The following is a 21,548-nucleotide window of genomic DNA, read 5'->3' on the forward strand; positions in this document are numbered from 1 at the left end:
TGGAGATGAAGTTTCACCCACCAATCAATATAAGAAAAGTGTGGAAGGAGTCCTGTCATATAGAATGAGTACAGGAATGGATAACATTTTTTTTTTATTACATTTGTATTGCTCTTATCTTTTGCTACCAATTTGCTCAAGACCATTCTTGGCTCTTCAGTATAAACTTCCTGTTTTAAAGTGATCTAAATTTAAAATTTCACTTTAAAATTTAATTCTAATTTGTTCTAAACTTTAGCTTTATAACAGTAACATTATTTTACTATATTCTTAATGGTGCATGGCTAAGTGGTTAGGGTATTCAGCTCATAATCAATAAGGCTGTGAGTCCGAAAACTCATGGCGGGATGCATTGTGTCCTTCAGCAAGACCCTTTATTTCACGTTGCTTCTGTCCACTCAGCTAATAAAAATGAGTAGTACCTTTATTTCAAAGGTCCTGTTTTGTCTCATTCTGTGTCATGCTGAATCTCCCCTAGATCTACATAAAGGGTACAAATGCTGCAAGGCGAGCTGGCAGAAACGTTAGCATGCCGGGCGAAATGCTTAGCAGTATTTCATCTGTCGCTACGTTCTGAGTTCAAATTCCACCAAGGTCGACTTTGCCTTTCATCCTTTCAGGGTCGATTAAATAAGTACCATTTATGCACTGGGGTCGATATAATCGACTTAATTCATTTGACTGTCCTTGTTTGTCCCCTCTGTGTGTAGCCCCTTGTGGGCAGTAAAGAAATAAGAAATAAAGGGTACGCATGTCTGTGGAGTTCTCAGCCATTGGCACACTAATTACCTGAGCAGGCTGTTCCGTTGACTGGCTGAGCTGAAACCCTCATCATCATGGATGGAAGCACTCCGTCGATTACGACGACGAGGGTTCTGGTTGATCCGATCAACGGAACAGCCTGCTCGTGAAATTAACGTGTAAGTGGCTGAGCACTCCACAGACACATGTACCCTTAACGTAGTTCTCGGGGATATTCAGCGTGACACAGAGAGTGACAAGGCCGGCCCTTTGAAATACAGGTACAACAGAAACAGGAAGTAAGAGTGAGAGAAAGTTGTGGTGAAAGAGTACAGCAGGGATCACCACCATCCCCTGCCGGAGCTTCGTGGAGCTTTAGCTGTTTTCGCTCAATAAACACTCACAACGCCCAGTCTGGGAATCGAAACTGCGATCCTACGACCGCGAGTTCGCTGCCCTAACCACTGGGCCATTGCGCCTCATCATCATAACCAACGGAATGCTAGTGAGTTATTTCTAAAAGTAATTGAAATAAAGAGCATGTGTTTCATCCGAAATGTGATAACAAAAGAAGTTTTAAAATATTTATTTGCAGCCACCCAGCTAATGATAACCCGTGTTCTGAAGTATGTATGATCATAGTTCAACCAAAAGATACACCAGTTGATCTCCACATGAAAGTTTTTGTTGGTTACAGAAATTGGTAAGTGTATTTTCTGTTTGCAGCATAACCCTTATCTAATCACATATGCTCTCTGTGAATCAGAGAGTATATGTGACCCAGGCACACTGAGCCTGACTTTAAGGCACAGTTATTTTGGCCTTGCCTATTTGGTGTTGCTGATTCAATGCTGAACTTTATTTTGTCCCCATTTTGTACCTAAGACCATTTGGCATTGCGAAAAAATGCATTTTTTCGTTTAATAATAATAATAATAATAAACATTGTGTACAGTGCTCAGGTGCACTACAACTCATCTAAAGTGCATATATAATCAGGTGTAGTTTCGACGGATTTCGGGAAGCATGAGGGCCTTAAAGGATGCAGTGTCATGGCAGTCAACAACTGACGCAGACAGTTTATTCCATGCTTCAGCAACTCTGAGCGTGAAAAAATGTTTCCGAAAGTCATGGGAGCTGTGTTGTTTTCTGACTTTGTAGGCATGTCCACGTGTGTTAGACACATGGAGATCAAAAAGGTGTTCAGTGTTGTTATTGGTGAGGTGGTTGACAACTTTGTGGGCGTTTACCAATTTTTTTTTCCTTCTTTTTCTCAAGTGGCAACTAACTTGTAATCACAACTACTCAATTACTCAACCACTAAACTTTATTTAGCTTCCTCCTTCACTTTATGTATATGAAGGCTGGTAAAATATTGATAAAGTGTAGAAAAGAAAAAAATTTCACCACCTCTAATCCCACTGCCCTCTTCCCATCTCTCTTTCTCCTTCTCTCCCTCTCTATCTGTCTGTCTGTCTATCTATCTCTTTATCTATCTGTCTCTTTATCTAGCTGTCTCTCTATCTATCTATCTATGAATCAATTAATCAATCAATCATCTGTATTTCTGCATGTGTATGTGCATATGTGTATATGTTTGCCTCCAGTATCAAAAAGTGCAGCCACCAAAAAAGTCATTGACAAAACAGGCTCAATGACCAATCATAGATGGAAACTGAAACAAGCCCATCGCGCACGTGCATGTGTGCACGCATCATGCACGCCTGCTTGTCTTCATGGTTGTAAATGACTGTCACCACTCTGCAAGTGATGTCTTTCATTTCCAATCATTCATAGACAAATATTACCAGGAATTTTATTTGACAGTGGGTTAGTAAAATCATTAGCATGTCAATCAAATTACCTTGTAGTATTTGTTCTGATTCTGTACAATTTGAGTTCCAATCCCTCCAAGCTCAACTTTACTTTTTGTCCTTCAGCTTTGACAAAATAAAGTAACAGTCAGGTACTGGTGTCAGTTTAATTACCTAACCCTCTCCCCACAAAATTGCTGACCTTGTGCATGAATTAGAAATCATTATTAGTAATTCCAATAATAAGTGTCAAATATTTCTATGTTTATATAAATGGTGAGGTGGCATGTTTCCATCTCACCCAATATTTATTCCAAACTAGCTGCAGTATTCTGCCTTGTCCAGTTTTATTAATACATAAAAAGAAACATAATCATATGAATTTGCTATATTTTGATTAAATTGCTTTAAAAAGATGCTGTCTTCAGTTGGTTTGGAATATTGATTTATCCAGAATTAATGAATCCAAACAGTTTAGAAGGGGATTCAAGTAGAACTTCATAAAAATGACCCCATCATCATCATCAACATTTAACATCCATTTTCCATGCTGGCATGGGTTGGACTGCTTGACGGGAACTGGCAAGGCCAGAGGCCACACTGGATTCCATAGTTTGTTTTGGCTTGGTTTCCACAGCTAGATGCCCTTCCTAATGCCAGCCACTCCATAAAGTGTACTGGGTTCTTTCTACACGGCACCTTCACCAGTGCTTCTTACATGGTACCAGCACCAATGCATTTTTTATATAGTGCCAGTACCCACACCAATGCTTTTTACATAGCACTTTATTTTTAGGAGCTCAGTTCTGTTGTGGTGGGCAAGTCTTCTTGAGTACAGCAATGCACCACATATCTCAGTCCTCTGTCATCTCCTTTGTAAGGTTCAGCATTTTGAGATCAGCCTTCAATACTTTGTCCCATGTCTTCCTGGGTCTCCCGCTTCCACATATTCCCTCCACTTTAAGTGATCAGCACTTAGAGAGAGAGAAAGATAGGACCTAAAGTTACATAGCTTATGAGCTTGTCCTTAAAAGGATGTGCCTTTATGCAAAATTTCTGCTATTTAGGTGCAGAACTGTTGCCTACTGGTTAGACAATCAATTCTATATATCAATCCTTTAACATTTAAATTGGCCATATCTATTCCAAATATTGTACCTATGTTCAAACTATTGTATTATATTCTAACTGGCCAGATCTAACTTTCCACACCTACGCTCCAATGTAAGTCTAAAAATAAACAATCACATCATCATCGTTTAACGTCCGTTCTCCATGCTAGCATGGGTTGGATGGTTCGACCGGGGATCTGGGGAGCCAGAAGGCTTGCACCAGGCTCCGGTCTTATCTGGCAATGTTTCTACAGCTGGATGCCCTTCCTAACGCCAACCACTCCGTGAGTGTAGTGGGTGCTTTTTACGTGCCACCTGCACTGGTGCCAGGCGAGGCTGGCATCGGCCACGGTCGGATTGGTGCATTTTACGTGCCACATGCACGGAAGCCAGTCGAGGCGGCACTGGCTTCGGCCACGATTCGGATGGTGCTTTTTACGTGCCACCGACACGGAAGCCAGTCGAGGCGGCGGTGGCATCAGCCACGATTCACACATCATCAAAATCTCAAAGCTACAGGATAATACATGCATTACTTCAAAGCACTATGAATAAATAAGTATTACATTTGACAGAGAAATCTGAATACTAAAGGGTTAAGATATTTTATTACTATGTCGTGAATGTGATATTTTTACTATTGAAGATTTTATCATTTTATTGATTTTTACAGCATGCAGTTTCATGTCTTCGAGATAACTCACACAATCCCCAGATTTGTTATGTATGTCAAAAGTGAAATGTCTTCTGTGGAAGAACCCGAAGGCTATGTGAAGTTTACAGTCAGTGAAAGAGCTCAAAGGGTAAGTATGAAAATTGTTCTCCATGCTCTCTAATCCTTATTCCTTTGTTGTTGTTGTTGTTGTTGTTGTTGTTGTGTTGGAACTCCCACCTCCACTGACATTGGCAGTAATGTTGTTTTGTTGTTGTTTAACCACTGGTCAGCAGAAAGCACTCCTATATGTGAAAGATGTGGCGGCGAACTGGCAGAAACGTTAGCACGCCGGGCGAAATGCGAAGCCGTATTTCGTCTGCCCTTACATTCTGAGTTCAAATTCCGCCAAGGTCGACTTTGCCTTTCATCCTTTTGGGGTCAATAAATTAAGTACCAGTTATGCACTGGGGTCGATGTAATCTACTAAATCCCTTTGTCTGTCCTTGTTTGTCCCCTCTGTGTTTAGCCCCTTGTGGGTAGTAAAGAAATATATATGTGAAAGATGTGCCAGCTGTCATAATCTTGTGTTTTTAGAACCAGTGTGTGTCTTTTTTTTCTTTTTAAGAAGGTTATGGTATGATATGATAGAGATTTGACTGATATTTCTAGTCGACTAAATCACCCATAGAGACCTCATTTTAATTGTGTTGTGTTAGAGGAAGAAGAGGTAGTTGGATGCTAAATGGACTAGTTCACTTGCCACTACTAGATTGGAGAATTGTTAGAGTTTGGGACAAAATAAACCTAGTATTCATTCATAAGCATTTAAGTTCTGAGTTCAAATTATGCTGAGGTCAACTTCACTTTTCATCCTTCTAGGGTTGATAAAATAAATAACCTCTGTAAAACTTTCCAGAAGCCATTTTAGTAGAAACATAACACTACAAAAAAAAACAGAGAGAGGAGACAGTTTGCCTGTGGGCCAGAGGCTGGAGCATATCTGTTAGGAATTTAATGCCAGTTGTTTGAGTGACAATTCTCTCTGTGTGGTACACAAAATATTTACTTTCATAAACAGAGATTGAGAATGTCCTTCAGTACAGAAATGGGAACCTTGTCTCTTGATCCTTCCCAGATTCTGAACTAAAGTAAACTTTGCTTTGTTTAATACTTCTTTTCTAGAACTGCTAGCTTCTGGAATTCCTTCTTCATCTGTATTTTCTTGCAGGCATCAAACTCCAGATAGTAAAACTGAACATCACAACATCAACCACACAGATCCCATCAGTGTGAGTCTGTGAATATTGGCTTTTTTGATTAAAGGGAATATGCTGCTCCTTTGTTATTGTACACTCCAAACTATCTATTATTAAACGCTGCCGGTGGCATGTAAAAAGCACCATCCGTCCGTGGCCGTTTGCCAGCTCTGTCTGGCACCTGTGAGGGTGGCACATAAAAAGCGCCCACTACACTCACGGAGTGGTTGGCGTTAGGAAGGGCATCCAGCCGTAGAAACACTGCCAGATCAGACTGGGCCTGATGAAGCCTTCTGACTTCACAGACCCCAGTTGAACCGTCCAACCCATGCTAGCATGGAAAGCGGACGCTAAATGACGGTGATGATGATGATGAACATTAAAAGAAAATGTGTAGACTACATGATAACGACTGCAAAAACACATACAGATGTATGCATATCTCTGATACATGTACACACACTCACACAGCTCATATATCTATTGATCACTTACATAACAAACCAGCATCATCTTTGTCACACTATCTGTTTTCATGCTCATAAAACCTTAATAAAATAGATGGTCCTCCTGCATTGTGATATGCATGTGACAGCAAGCTTACCCTAGCATGATTGATCTGCCACAGTCCTGTCCAGTCCTGTCCAAATAGTCCTCATATAAGGACATCTTTAAAATGAAGGCCACATATTCTAAGTGCTAAATCAAAGGATTGTGCATCCTGTTGTGAAGATGGAATGTTTAAGTAATAAAGATAATATGTTCTACAATGAATATACTATGTTTCACTATAATGATAAGCCATCTCACAATAAGGACAACCCATTGCAAAACACACTTGGCCTGCTAGAAAATATAGCAGCCAAATTCTTTCCAATTACAACCTACCATGTTTTTAAAAGAGCAAAAAGCACTCATTGGCAAGTATAGTTTCAGATATACAAATGCATGGGTTAGTCATAGCTGAAATGCCTTTGACCCTAGGTCTGATTAGTCAGGGACAATCTGGGGCTAAACAATAATGACAACAAATATATGATTAGCAACAGGGAAACCAGCATGTCCCACAATATAAAAAAAATATGTTATACAATGGCGCAGGAGTGGCTGTGTGGTAAGTAGCTTGCTAACCAACCACATGGTTCTGGGTTCAGTCCCACTGCGTGGCATCTTGGGCAAGTGTCTTCTGCTATAGCCCCAGGCCGACCAATGCCTTGTGAGTGGATTTGGTAGATGGAAACTGAAAGAAGCCTGTCATATATATGTATATATATATATATGTATGTGTGTGTTTGTGTGAGTGTGTTTGTCCCCCTAGCATTGCTTGACAACCGATGCTGGTGTGTTTACGTCCCCGTCACTTAGCGGTTCGGCAAAAAAGAGACCGATAGAATAAGTACTGGGCTTACAAAGAATAAGTCCTGGGGTTGATTCGCTCGACTAAAGGCGGTGCTCCAGCATGGCCGCAGTCAAATGACTGAAACAAGTAAAAGAGAGTAAAAGAGAATATAGATTTAGTTTCACCCAAATTGACATGTTTGATATCTTACATTGGTACATCATATCCAAGAAACTTGATGGTAAAGTTGTTTGAATGTCAGAATTTATTTTGATACTAGATACACTGAGTTCAAATCCAACTAAGGTCACCTTTGCCTTTTATACTTTTGAAGTCAATAACACCTTGGGCAAGTGCCTTCTACTATAGTCTCGGGCCGACCAAAGCCTTGTGAGTGGATTTGGTAGATGGAAACTGAAAAGAAGCCTGTCGTATATATGCATATATATATTATGTATATATATATATATATATGTGTGTGTTTGTGTGTCTGTGTTTGTCCCCCTAGTATGGCTTGACAACCGATGCTGGTGTGTTTATGTCCCCGTTACTTAGCGGTTCGGCAAGAGAGACCGATAGAATAAGTACTATGCTTACAAAGAATAAGTACTGGGGTCGAGTGCTCCAGCATGGCCGCAGTCAAATGACTGAAACAAGTAAAAGAGAAAAGAGAAAGAGAACACAAAAAAAAATATGAAGATGATGGATTGAAAAAATTTAAGAACTCATGTATGGATGCCTTGGTATTCTGAGTTCAAATCCAGCCATGGCTTACATCACACCTGGTACCATTAGTTATAGTCCCTACTGTTGCAAGCATTCAGATTAGTTCACCAGTTTGAGACTAACTTCCCTCCTTGTGAATAATCATGGCCATTGCTTTCCTGCTGGCTAAAAAGATAGAAAAAAAAAACCATTTGATTTGCTACTTAATTCCAACTTAAACTTCTTTGCTGCATTTTTTTTTAAGTTATAAGTTCAGTACTCTTTCAATATAATTTTGCCTTTCCTCTATCTGAAATTAGTATACCATATTTTCTGGCATACAAGTTGAATTTTTCAGGCCAAAAGCAGGTAGGTTGATGTCTACACTTTTGCTATAACTTTCTGGAGGACCAAAACTTCCATGTGAAATACAGTAGGATTTGTAAAGATAGTGACAATGTTTGAATGTTTACACTACATGTTCACTACATATCATGTCGACTTGTGTGTCAGAAAATGTGGTAATATAAATGATATTCTGGGAGTTGTTTCATTCAACATTAACTGGCTTTTAAGAAGAAAAATATGGCAAATCTATATTATGTATTTATACCTGTTGTAATGTAGTTTATCCATCTTTTCAGGTGTGTATTTGGATGAACCAAAATTTTCTGCTAGAACAGTCACTGGATCCTGATAATACCATAAATGTTGCCTTCATATCATTACGAGATAACAAGCCTCTGATAATCATTATGGATCAATCCAAACAGGTATACCTTTCATACTGTCAACAGAGAGTTTTTAATCTTAATCACAATAAAAGGTTGGCTGGCCATATATAGGTAATATGTGTGTGTGTGTATGCATGTGTATGCATATATTTATGTATGTGCTTTCATAAAGCCTTTCTTGTGGTTACATATGTCTGATGTGTCATTTCTTACTTAGTTTCTTAATATCACCATCACTAGCAGTGCCATTGCAACTACCATCTCCACCACCACCACCATCACCATCATCATCATCATCATCATCATCACTATTGTTTCAGGTCTTTTTTTTTTCTTTTATTTTCTTCTTTCTTTCTTTCTTAAAAAATTGCTTGTAAGGTTTGAACGGTTCCATTTCTGCACATGTATTTCACATCTTATTGGGATTGTTTTATTGTCTGTTAATGATTATAATAATTTTCCAGGCAGTTACCATTATCTTTAGAGATGTCAAATCATTAATAGCCTTATTCTTAGTTTTGTTGCTGGACAATTTTGTTGTTGAAATTCTTACTTAGATTGCTAGCAAAAGAGCAATTCCCGGTCTGGGAATCGAAACCGCGATCCTACGACCACGAGTCCGCTGCCCTAACCACTAGGCCATTGCACCTCCACATATATATATATATATTATAATAATATTAGGGAGTAAATCCAAACTTACAGGGAAAAATTAGATTTAGGCTTAAATCTAATTTTACAGTATAAATATATATATCAAATTAGAGATAAAACCACTATTAGGCAAATCAAACAGTGAAAAACAGGACAAGAACGCAAAACATTAGAAAACAATACAAAAAACACGGACAAGATATTCGAAGTCTTCAATCTTCAGTCAAGAACTGGATCATCCTCACAATTTCGGCTGATATATATATATATATATATATATATATATATATATGTATGTATATATATATATATATATATATATATATATATATAGAGAGAGAGAGAGAGAGAGTCTATGAGGTTACTCTGGGTTTCATGTCCATGAAGTACTGAGCTTTATAGCATTTCTTCTATGTATATAAAGTTAATATAAACAGCCAGGTGCTATGTCACACCATAAAGAAAAAATGCAATCATCACTAAGTGTGACTAAGGGTGCCAAAGCATCTACATGGGTACAGATAAGAGTTAGAATACTCTTAATGTTGTAGGAAGAGTGCAACTATATATACATACGCTGACAGGGGAGCTAACTGCCCTGTGACCATTTCGAGGCCTAGTTTCACCTATGATTGTAGGCATCGTCAGTGGTGACTGCTCAAGCAGCTCATGATTGGCTAATTCTGTCTGCCAGCATATATATCTGCTATAAAATGTATGGGTAATTTAGCAAAATGCTAATGTGTATACTAGAAATTAATGTAAACAACCAGGCGCAATGTGATACCATAAAGGAAAAGTACAATCGCCACTAAGTGTGACGAAGGTTACCTCCCCTGTCAGCATATGTATACATTAGCTCACTTCCTACAACATTAAGAGTGATTTAGCTCTTTATTTCTAGCAATGTAGGTGCCTCGGCACCCTTAGTCACACTTAGTGATGATTGTATATGTGTGTGTGGATATATGTATATATGTATGTGTGTGTGTATATATATACACATATATATATACACTAGCTTAGAAGCCACCCCTCAGGAAGCCCAGTGGAAGGCTCTTCATTGGGCCTTGGGCCTAACAGTGACACTTCATGCATTGAGTACATGTTGAATTTTATTGAACTTGGCCAATATTTTTTAAGTGATGAAGAATTTCCATCTAAACAATATAATTTGTCGACTTGGTTTTTTTGTCTTCCCATTCAGGGGTCTATACAATTTTTTTTCTGTTTAGCCTCTTTCTTTCTCTATGTCTTTCTGTTGATTGTTTTCAGCCATCACCATCACCACCACCATCTCCACCACAACTACCATACACACACCATTCAGACGTCTGACGCCACCATCATCAATACCTTTGACTTCGCTGCCTTCCCCTCCACTTCTATCACAACTACAGCTTATCCAATTACTATCACCCCATTACCATCACAACCATAAATCTGCTACTGCTTCTATGCCTACTGTTACTCTCACCCTAATATGAGCAATAGTAGGAGTGTGAATGAATAATGAGAGAGAGGGGTCAATGTGTGACACACTGACACACAGAAATTAGTTTTCACATTTGTTGTATATAAATATATATATCAAATAAGATAAGATACAGATTCTCAACAGATAAGATATTCTCTGATGAAATATTTGCTAAAAATTATAATAGTATATCCTGTCTGTTGAAAATCTGTATTTTTGCAACTGAAGATGGTGCTGTATTTCAAATTGATGTAATGCTTGAATTGTTCAATTAAATGGAGCCACCTGAAACAGCCATATTGCATTAATACCTTGACATCTTTGTTACTTGTTTGATTTTTATTCGCCTTACTTCAAGCTGTGCAGATAATACTAGACTGACTTGATACCTCAACATAAGTACCTAATTCAAATGAATCTTATTTCTAATATATATATATATATACACTGGCTGCGAATGATCCATGTATCTTGTTTTTGTCCTGTTTGTCGTGCTATCATCTATTTTTCCACATGTTGTGTTTTGTTGGTTTCCGTTTGTTGTGTTCTTTCTGTTCTACCTTTGATTTATATATAGCACCAAATAAGTTAGGGGTTGTAGATCCAACCTTCTAAGGGATAATACTTATCCAATATACTGCTGGTATACTACCCAAATTATTAATACACAAGTGTTTTTAATTGTAATGCAATGAACTCATTGTATTAAATGGGTGAAGGTAAAGAAATATTTTACCATTAATTTATATTGCAAATAAGAAAATGGAGAAACACATTAGTTGGTTCATCAGCCTTAGGATATTAGAATGTTGTCTTATTTAATTAATAAAACTACAACCTGTACATGTATCCTGTTTCATGTATATATTTATACTTTGAAAGTACTTTATAATCTCTGACGAGGCCTATGGATATATATAAGTACCCCATTTTTAACTGCCTACAACCTCAATATAATTGACAAGTATAGGCACTGAAAATTGCTTTTTTTCCATAGGCTGAAGCAGCTGTAAGTGATTTTAATGATTCTAACAATTTATATTAATGTTTTTTTTTAATAACTATTTGTATTTTTATCTTAATTGTATTGAATTTTATAATGTATATATGTATGTTATTATGGTTGTAGTTTTGTTAATTAAATAAGACAACATTCTAATATCCTAAAGCTGATGAACCAACTAATGTGTTTCTCCATTTTCTTATTTGCAATATATATATATATATATATATATATATATATATATATATATATATACATACACACACACATGCATATATATGTATGTGTGTAGATTTTTATTCCCAAGATTGCTTTGGTCCAATAGTAGGATGCCTGTCATGTTTAGAAGAGTTGTGGGTTCAAGTTCCATAGCTACCTTTGTCTTTTTCTATCCAAAGAGATTTTTAACCCAGTATTTACATGCTATTATTTATAGCTCTTCTGCTTCGAGATTCATCATTCTGGAAAAGAATTATTTCATATCCTGAAAGTTTCTAAATTTTTAAGACTTCAACAAAGTATGCATGTGTGTGTTAAAACTATCATTATGTTAAATTTGATTCTACAGATTGTTATCAAGACTGATAATATGGATATTGCTGGAGACATTGTCCAATCTTTGACATCTTACCTCAAGATTGACGAACTCAACGTTACAGCTCATTTCCCCAATGAATTGAAAATACTTAATTCTCTTATAGAAAAGGTAAGTTTATCACATTTCTCCTATACAACAAGGAGAAGTTCCTGTACTTCTTTCCTACTTTAATCTTCCTACACTTAGCACAAAGCCACCTCCCTCAATACTGCACCCCCACTCTGTGAAAGGTCTTGTGTTGCAAGTTACTTGGTAACCCCACCAGTGTTGGTGCCATGAAAAGAAGCACCCAGTACATTTTGTTCAGTGGTTTGGATTAGGAAAGGCATCCAACTGTAGAAACCTTGCTAACGCAGACACTGGAGATAGACCAACACAGCCCTCAGGCTAGTCAGATCCTGTTGAACTGTCCAACCTATGCAAGCATGAAGCATGGACACTAAATGATGATGATGACAATCATTGATGGGGGAGGAATTTTTTTTCTGTATGTAGAGCATCAGGTAGCAGTTTGGTTCTTTAAAATGGCAGAGGTTTTTAACCCTTTTGCTACCAGGCTTCATTTAGCTCACTTCTCATTCTGTATGACAAAACTACTTGTTTTAAAGTATTCATGTTTAAATTAAAACATTTTGACACAATTTTTATTTATGAAAATTTCTTTTAAGTTATGTTCCAAACTCCAGCCTAATAGTAACAAAGTTATTTGTTTTACTGAATCCCTCCAAGTTCTTGATTATTTTCAAAATTAATTGAAACACATATGTATTAGAAATATGGTCTCAAAAGGATTAAATATTGAATTGCTCTGAGTTCAATCCTGCTGTGTAGCATCATCCTAGGCAAGTATGTTTTGCTATTACTTCATGCTTTGTGAGTGAAATTGGAGGAATCTGTGAATGGAGTGCATGTGTAATTTAAAGGCCTGACTTCATCACATAACATGTCATACTGATTCTGCCTAAGGATAAATTAAAGGCCCACATGAAGGTTTTGTTAAAGGCATAAATGTATAGAGATAAATGTTGGTTAATGAATTGATTTGTTTCACTGTTGGAACAATAAATAAAAATATTTAAAGTAGCAACTGAAACCTTAAACAACTTTTCCCCACTTTCACCCACTGCCTCTTTTTTTCTTAAACTTTCATTACTGGAGCAACCTAGACACAAGATACACAAACTGAAAGGCTGGTGTCTTAGACTCTTGTCCTTTTTTTCCTGCATATTTTATCTATCACTGCAAATTAAAAGGCTTTACATACGTGCATGAAACAACTAAAGCTACTATGCTGATGTGCATAATTCGTCAGTTTGAAGTTGTCACCCTTATCATATCATCATCATCATCAACAGTATCATCATAAGCAGTCATGTACCACCAGTGATATAATTCACTGGTGTAAGCAGAAGTAGCATTGTAAAATTGATAATTGATTTGTTGGCTTGCAGCTCATAGTGCTAAGTTCAATTCTTCCAGTGGTAAATTATCTTCCTGGTAAAAAGATCTCTCAGTAATGCAACATGCTATGGAAAAAAGATTTAAGTAAATTTTATTAGAGTGAGATATTTGTCGATAATCATTATCATTAATTGTGATTGATTAATAAAAAATTTTTCTCATTTTATAGGTTGACTCTTTGAATAACTTGAGGCAGACTTTAAGTACTGATATCGCTGATCATTCCAACCTAATCAGATCAATGGTGGTTCATGCTGAAGACTCAAGACTTATAGGAGACTAGTTAGTATGAACCTCTCTCTCTCTCTCTCTCTCTCTCTCTCTCTCTCTCTCTCTCTCCCCCACCAGCCAAAATAATTGTAAAAGTCATGACTGAGGTTAATTGTTGGACCATACAAGTCATCAGCTAAAATCTTGGTGTAGCAATTTTATTATACCCCCTCAACAAGTGAAATAGTCTATTTAATCCAATGCAGGAGCAGCTGTGTGGTAAGTAGCTTGTTTAACAACCACATGGTTCCGGGTTCAGTCCCACTGCGTGGCATCTTGGGCAAGTGTCTTCTGCTATAGCCTCGGGCCGACCAAAGCCTTGTGAGTGGATTTGGTAGACGGAAACCGAAAGAAGCCTGTCGTATATATGTATATATATATGTATGTGTGTATATATGTTTGTGTGTCTGTGTTTGTCCCCCTAGCATTGCTTGACAACTGATGCTGGTGTGTTTACGTCCCCATCACTTAGCGGTTCGGCAAAAGAGACCGATAGACTAAGTACTGGGCTTACAAAGAATAAGTGCCGGGGTCGATTTGCTCGACTAAAGGTGGTGCTCCAGCATGGCCACAGTCAACTGACTGAAACAAGTAAAAGAGTAAAGAGTAATATCTAGTTGAACTAAAAAAAATAAAGCAAATTCTTACTGATTATCATCATCATCATTTAGCGTCCGCTTTCCATGCTAGCATGGGTTGGACGGGTCAACTGGGGTCTGTGAAGCTGGAAGGCTTCGTCAGGCCCAGTCAAATCTGGCAGTGTTTCTATGGCTGGATGCCCTTCCTAACGCCAACCACTCCGCGAGTGTAGTGGGTGTTTTTTTACGTGCCACCTGCACAGGTGCCAGACAGAGCTGGCAAACGGCCACGAATGGATGGTGCTTTTACGTGTCACCGGCACGGGGCCAGGCGATGCTGGCAACGGACACGAACGGATGGTGCTTTTATGTGCCACCGACACGGGGCCAGACAGAGCTGGCAAACGGCCACGAACGGACGGTGGGAATCCACATGTAAAAACAAATTCTATAACAAAAACCATTTCCTTCACATATTAGCATGAAAAATTTCATCTGAACCATCATCATTTTATGTCCATTTTCCTTTTCCACGTAAGATCCCTTGCCATCTGCTTAGTGAGGCTTGGATTGTTGAGAACAACCCTTACCACTTTTTGCCAAATCTTCTACAAGTGTCTTTCTCTTGAATCACTTGCCACTTCTTTACTCACCTCTTATCTTCATGTGCATATCTTTTTTTTTTTGGCCCACCCTCATCACATGACTTCCCTTTTTTACATGCTACATCTGATACATCTTACACCTAGTTGTTCTCTCAACTCATTTGTGTTCCATCATTCATTTACACAAACATCATGCCGCCAGCAAGTACACCTCCCTTTCTTTCCAGCCTCTTTATGATAGCTCAGTCTGCTAGAAATAACAACCAAATCACCCTCTAATTACATCGTACTGTTTTAAAAAAGACACAATGAAGTCTGTAGATGATATGGTCGTAATTAGAACGATCACAGGTCTACTGCATGATTACGACTATCAAAAATTACACAAATATAAGGAAGCACTCCGTCGGTTATGACGATGAGGGTTCCGGTTGATCCGAATCAACGGAACAGCCTGCTCGTGAAATTAACGTGTAAGTGGCTGAGCACTCCACAGACACGTGCACCCTTAACGTAGTTCTCGGGGAGATTCAGCGTGACACAGAGAGTGACAAGGCCGGCCCTTTGAAATACAGGTACAACAGAAACAGGAAGTAAGAGTGAGAGAAAGTTGTGGTGAAAGAGTACAGCAGGGATCACCACCATCCCCTGCTGGAGCCTCGTGGAGCTTTTAGGTGTTTTCGCTCAATAAACACTCACAACGCCCGGTCTGGGAATCGAAACCATGATCCTATGACCGCGAGTCCGCTGCCCTAACCACTGGGCCATTGCGCCTCCACTATGACGCAAATATAGCCATAGCAGAAATGAATTTATACTGTGTTCCACTAAATATTTCAATAACTGAATATTTCGTGGTAAATTTCGTTCACATATCAACAAGTTTTACTTTCATCCTCAATATATTAATATTATTGGATTTATCAAAATTAATATTTCATGAGGGGGAGTAAGTACTGAACTGCCTTGGTATACTACAGAATGAGTTACGTCCCGTTATTTGTAAGACTTACACGCACACACACCTTCCTGCCATGCCGAATGTTTTTCAGTAAATTTATTAGGATCATTTGAAGAATGCATTGATATATAAATAGGTTTCTTATTAATTAAGCACAAGACAAGTGTCTTATTCTTATCAACCAAGTAACATCATCTTTGTTCTTGCTGTGGTTTTTACAGATCCTGTGATGGATTCTTTGAGAAAACAACAGTATTAGTCCTGAAAACAACAGTATTAGTCATCGGTGGCGAGCTGGCAGAACCGTTAGCACGCCGGGAGAAATACTTAGTGGTATTTCGTCGGTCGTTACGTTCTGAGTTCAAATTCCGCCGAGGTCGACTTTGCTTTTCATCCTTTCGGGGTCGATAAATTAAGTACCAGTTACGCACTGGGGGTCAATGTAATTGACTTAATACCTATGTCTGTCCTTGTTTGTCCCCTCTATGTTTGGCTCCTTGTGGGTAATAAAGAAATAAGTATTAGTCCTGAAATAAATATACCCTCTACTTGATACATTGAGCACCTTTCTCTCTGTTTTTTAACAATCTTCTACTTCAGTTGTGTGTGTGTGTGTATATACACTTAGTAGCAAAGCTTTAATTTTGGCCTTCCTTCTAACATGAATTGATACCTTTTGAAAATTTTATACTACTTCTTATGAAATTGATCTGAGTTAGTTGGTACTACTAACTTACTAGCTAAAACCTTTTCTGAATAACAAAAATGAAGGCCAACTTTGGTTGACCCTTTAGATCTTTGCCACTCAGAAAATGTTCAGCTAGTTAGTAGTACTTACTTAGGACTAGGTGGACTCACCATTAACAATTAAGTGGTATCTTTACTACAGACTCAATACACTTCTAGTAACAGGGATCCATTTGAGCATATGTATTTATGAATGATATAAGCAGATGTGAATGTGTGGTTAGAAGTTTACTGCCCAACTACATGGTTTTGGGTTCAGTCCCATTGCATGGCACCTTAGGGCATGCATCTTCTACTATAACCCTAAGCCGACCAAAGTCTTTTGTGAGTGGATTTAGTAGGCAGAAACTGAAAGAGGCCCATCGGCGAACTGGCAGAAACATTAGCACACCAGGCAAAATGCTTAGCAGTATTTCGTCTGCTGTTACATTCTGGGTTCAAATTTCACCAAGGTCGACTTTACCTTTCATCCTTTCAGGGTCAATAAATTAAGTGCCAGTTACGCACTGGTGTCAATGTAATTGACTTAATCCCTTTGTCTGTTCTTGTTTGTCCCCTCTATGTTTAGCCCTCTGTGGGCAATAAAGAAATAAGAAAAGCCCATTGTGTGTGTGTGTATGTTACTGTCGCCTTCTCTTGACATTGCGTGATAGTTGTAAATAATTGCCATCATGATGCAAGTAGCATCCTTCATTTCCATTCTTCAGTGAGAACATGTCTCTGATCATGGGGAAATATTACTTTACTTGGAAACAGGCGAGGATGGTGACTAAAAGGATATCTGGCCATAGAAAATCCACTTTGACAAATTCTCTCTAACCCACCCATGTGAGCATGGGAAAAAATGGACATTAAAAAAATCAATGAAATGGAAATACTCATTGTTTTTATTTCCTCAGCAAATCAATGAAACAAGGCTACACAGAACTGTTCAACCTCAATCAAGAATTGCTGCGTGACTACAAGATCCGTTGTGACAACCACACAGAACTTGTAGCAAGCCTGAAGCAAGTGAACATGATCATCCAAAAGGCTTCCAAACTGAGAGGTAAAAATGTCCTCTGTCATTGTTGCTATGGTTGTTGTTGTTGTTTAGGTTTATTTATTTTATCATTGTTTTCTTTTATTTGTAGATTTTTTTAAAGCATATAAAATCCTTAAAAATCCTTAAAAATGTTTTAGCATCATTATATAGACTGTGAGGTTAAATTGTTGTAAGGTTATAATACTGGGGACATTAACCACATTGTCATAAGTTCAAGCTTTACAACCACAGCTGCAACTACAGTTGTTGATGATGATGATGCTCCTCTTCTTCTTCTTCCTCCCTTTCTTTCTTCTCTTCCTCCTCTTTTACATTCTCCTTTTCTGCCTTCTCTTCCTCCTCTTCTGCCTTCTCTTCCTCTTCTCCCACTTCCACCTCCCCTTTACCGCTCCCTCCTCTCCCTCCTCCCCTTCCACCTCCACTTCTACCTTCTCTTCCACTTCCTTTGCTTCTGCCTCCTCTTGCACCTCCCTTCCACTTCCTCCTGCTTTCTCCTCTTTCACCTCCTCTTCAACCTCTCCCTCTTCTGCCTTCTCCTCCTCCACCTCTGCCTTCTCTTCTGCCTCCTCTTCCACCTCCTGTTTCTTTTTCCATCTTCTTTTCTACCTCCTTCTCCACCACCACCTCCTCCACCTCTGCCTTCTCCTCTGTCTCCTCTTCTGCCTTCTCTTTCACCTCCTCTTCTACCTTCTCCTCTGCCTCCTCTTCCTCCTTCTCTTTCACCTCCTCTTCTACCTTCTCCTCTGCCTCCTCTTCCTCCTTCTCTTTCACCTCCTCTTCTACCTTCTCCTCTTTCACCTTCTCCTCTTCCTCCTTCTCTTTCACCTCCTCTTCTGCTTCATTTTCCTCTTTTGTCTTTTCCTCGTCCTCCTCCTCTTGTTCTGCCTCTTCTATCTCCTCTTCTCTCTTCCTCTGCTGCAACTACTACTACTGCAACTGCTGCTGCTACTACTACTACTACCACTACTACTGATGATGTTGCAGCCTTTCATCTTTTCAGGGTTAACGAAATATGCACTAGTTGAGCACTGGGTCAATGTAATTAACCCCACAAATATCAAGCCTTGCGCCTATACTAGAAATTATTATTATTTTTGCTCTTATTATCATTAAGGTAGTAAATATGAGCTAGCAGAAAATACTCTCATGATAGAAAAATACTTAGCAACATTTCATCCTTTTGTGGTTGATAAAATAAGCACCAGTTTAGCCCCCAGTGTTGATGTAAACCAACTTAACCCCTCCACCAAAATTTCAGGCCTTGTGCCTATAATAGAAAATATTATTATTATTATTGAGTGAGAGAGAGGTGCATACCATCAAAGTGACACTGGGGTAAAATATACGAAGCCCAATATACCCATCATGACTACCCGTCTGATAAGGTTACACCAGGTACATGCATCACAACCATATGTGCGCGACATGGTGATCTCATATCAAGACAAACAGCACATGACCTTGCAGGTGGGGCTGAGTTAGAATTTTCTTCTGGTCGAGTAACCCATCCCACTCAAAAGGTCCCTGAATAAGGTTTGTTTAAGGATGTTGAACGACCCACCCATGTTTCCAAAGGTGAATTATCCAAACTTCCAAGAATTTCTTTCAACACACGGCTCTGATGCTCCCCCACTACTTCTGCTCATGATCAGAGATGCACATATTGTCAGCCTCTAAGGGACATGCTCAACTGGTTACGGTCAAACAACTGACAAGCAAATCTGTGGTATTGAGCAGAATATTTGCTGTAGCCCATTTTTTATACCAAGACAAAACAATGTACATGATAACACTTCCAATCAGTTAAGATGAGAAGCCATGAGAGCCACTGCCTGGTACTGCATCAGGGCATATTGAGTGAGAGAACATTATTATTATTATTATTATTATTATTATTTGCCTTATTACTAATTCTGCTTTGATAATTTTTGTAATTTCTATTAATGCCTATTTGTTTATTAATGAAAAATGCTTTCTCTTCAGCTGGAAAATATAAAACACAAGTAGTTACAGCTTGCAGAACTGCCATCAAGAATAACAATATAGGAGCACTTATGAAGATTATTACTACAGGAGCATCTTCCTAACTGAAGAAGGTCACTGCTTTTGAAAAATTTTGAAATTCCATCCAAAGGAAAATTTCCGAGATTTTTTTTTTCTTTCGTTGTTAGATTAAAAAAGAAAATTATAATAATGGTAAGAGTAATTATTATTATTATTTAAAATCCTTAAGGTGGCAAGCTGGCGGAATTGTTAACACACCAGACAAACCCAAAATGTTGAGCAGTATTTCTTTTGGCTGTACATTTTGAGTGGAAATTCCACTGAGGTCTAGTTTGCCTTTCATCCTTTTGGGATTGATGAAATAAGCACCAGTTTAGCACCAGGGTTGATGTAATTGACTAACACCCTCCCACATAATTTCAGGCTTCATGCCTATAACAGAAAGAATTATTATTTCAAATCCTATCATGGTTAACTTTGCCTTTCATCTTTCCAGGGTCAGTGTAATTTACTATTCTCCTTGCCATAAATGTCTGACCTTACTATTACTACTACTACTCAATATTATTATGGCGTGCAATGGATTGGTAGAAACATTAGAATGTCAGCAAAAAATGCCTAACAGTTCCAACACTTTAAATTCTGTGTTCAAATTTTGCCACAATCAATTTTGCTTTCCATCCATTCAGAGTCACTAAAATAAAGTACCAGTCTAGTACAAATATAGATGGTATCAACTAACCCATCCCCTCAAAATTGCTGGCATTGTACCTAATTTAGAAACCATTATTATTGTATTTGAGGGCAACAACTTGGCAGAATCATTAGACCATCCAGCTCTTTAAATTCTGAGTTCAAACCTCACTTGTGGTCAACTTAGCCCTTCATTCTTCTGGTGTTGGTAAAATAAAGTACTGGTCTGCAAAATTGCTCTCCATGTGCCTAAATTAGCCATTATAAGGGCAGTGGATTTGCAGAATCATTAGAGGATCAACGAAAATATTTCCATGTTTGTTCTCACTCTTTACTCTCTGAGTTCAAATCGCACTGAGGTCACCTTTCCATTGCTCCTTTCAGAGTTGTTAAAATAGAAAGTTATTTTACCAAGTAATGGGATCAGTGATATTAACTAACCACTTCCCTTCAGACTTGCTCACCTTGAATAGAAATCAAAATAGAAACCACTATCATTTCTAATATAGATAGAAAAATAAGGTGGCAAGTTGACAGAATCATTAGCACACCAGACAAAATGCTAAGAAGCATTTCATTTGTCTTTACGTTCTGAGTTCAAATTCCAATGTAGTCGACTTTGCCTTGCATCCTTCTGGGGTCGATAAAATAAGCACCAGTTAAGCTCAGGGGTCGATTTAATCGACTAGTTCCCCTCTCCAAGAAATTTCAGGTAGGCTTGTGGAGATTGCCATAGAGTTGCTTATTCCTCCCATTCTGCATTTAGCTTTTGGTGGTGAGGGCCATCTGGAACATCTATGTGTAGAAACCATTGAATAGCTTACCATGGAGCTAGTGAAGGTAGAAAGATTTCTCACCTGTAAATGCAAAGTGTCTTGATTACTACTCTTAAAATTTTCTTTTTGATTTGTCTGGAGAAGTTACAGATTCAGAATAATCTTTGTACCATTAAAGCATTTTCCAAACAATGTTTTTTTATTTTGTCTCCCCACTTACAATAACTTAAAAATAATAAGTTTTTAAAAAAAACTTAATAAATAATGAAAGCTAATTAATTGAATTGAGAGAAAGAGAGAGAGAGAGAAGAGAGAGAGAG

General features: G+C 38.2%; 1 protein-coding gene across 1 annotated transcript in view; it reads left to right on the forward strand.

The window, feature by feature from the left end:
• The window catches only part of LOC115211708 (Bardet-Biedl syndrome 2 protein-like), a 62,274-nt gene extending 40,788 nt beyond the window's left edge, over positions 1-21,486 (forward strand). Inside the window, exons 16-22 of the mRNA XM_029780360.2 lie at positions 1,337-1,444; positions 4,341-4,470; positions 8,267-8,395; positions 12,059-12,196; positions 13,719-13,831; positions 17,610-17,758; positions 19,739-21,486. Of these exons, the coding sequence (XP_029636220.1) occupies positions 1,337-1,444; positions 4,341-4,470; positions 8,267-8,395; positions 12,059-12,196; positions 13,719-13,831; positions 17,610-17,758; positions 19,739-19,842 (871 nt within the window). The 3' untranslated portion in view covers positions 19,843-21,486. The remainder of the gene's footprint in view (positions 1-1,336; positions 1,445-4,340; positions 4,471-8,266; positions 8,396-12,058; positions 12,197-13,718; positions 13,832-17,609; positions 17,759-19,738) is intronic.
• Positions 21,487-21,548: the final 62 nt, after the last annotated feature.

Source organism: Octopus sinensis, linkage group LG5 (assembly GCF_006345805.1).
Source record: "Octopus sinensis linkage group LG5, ASM634580v1, whole genome shotgun sequence".
NCBI classification, from domain to species: domain Eukaryota; kingdom Metazoa; phylum Mollusca; class Cephalopoda; order Octopoda; family Octopodidae; genus Octopus; species Octopus sinensis.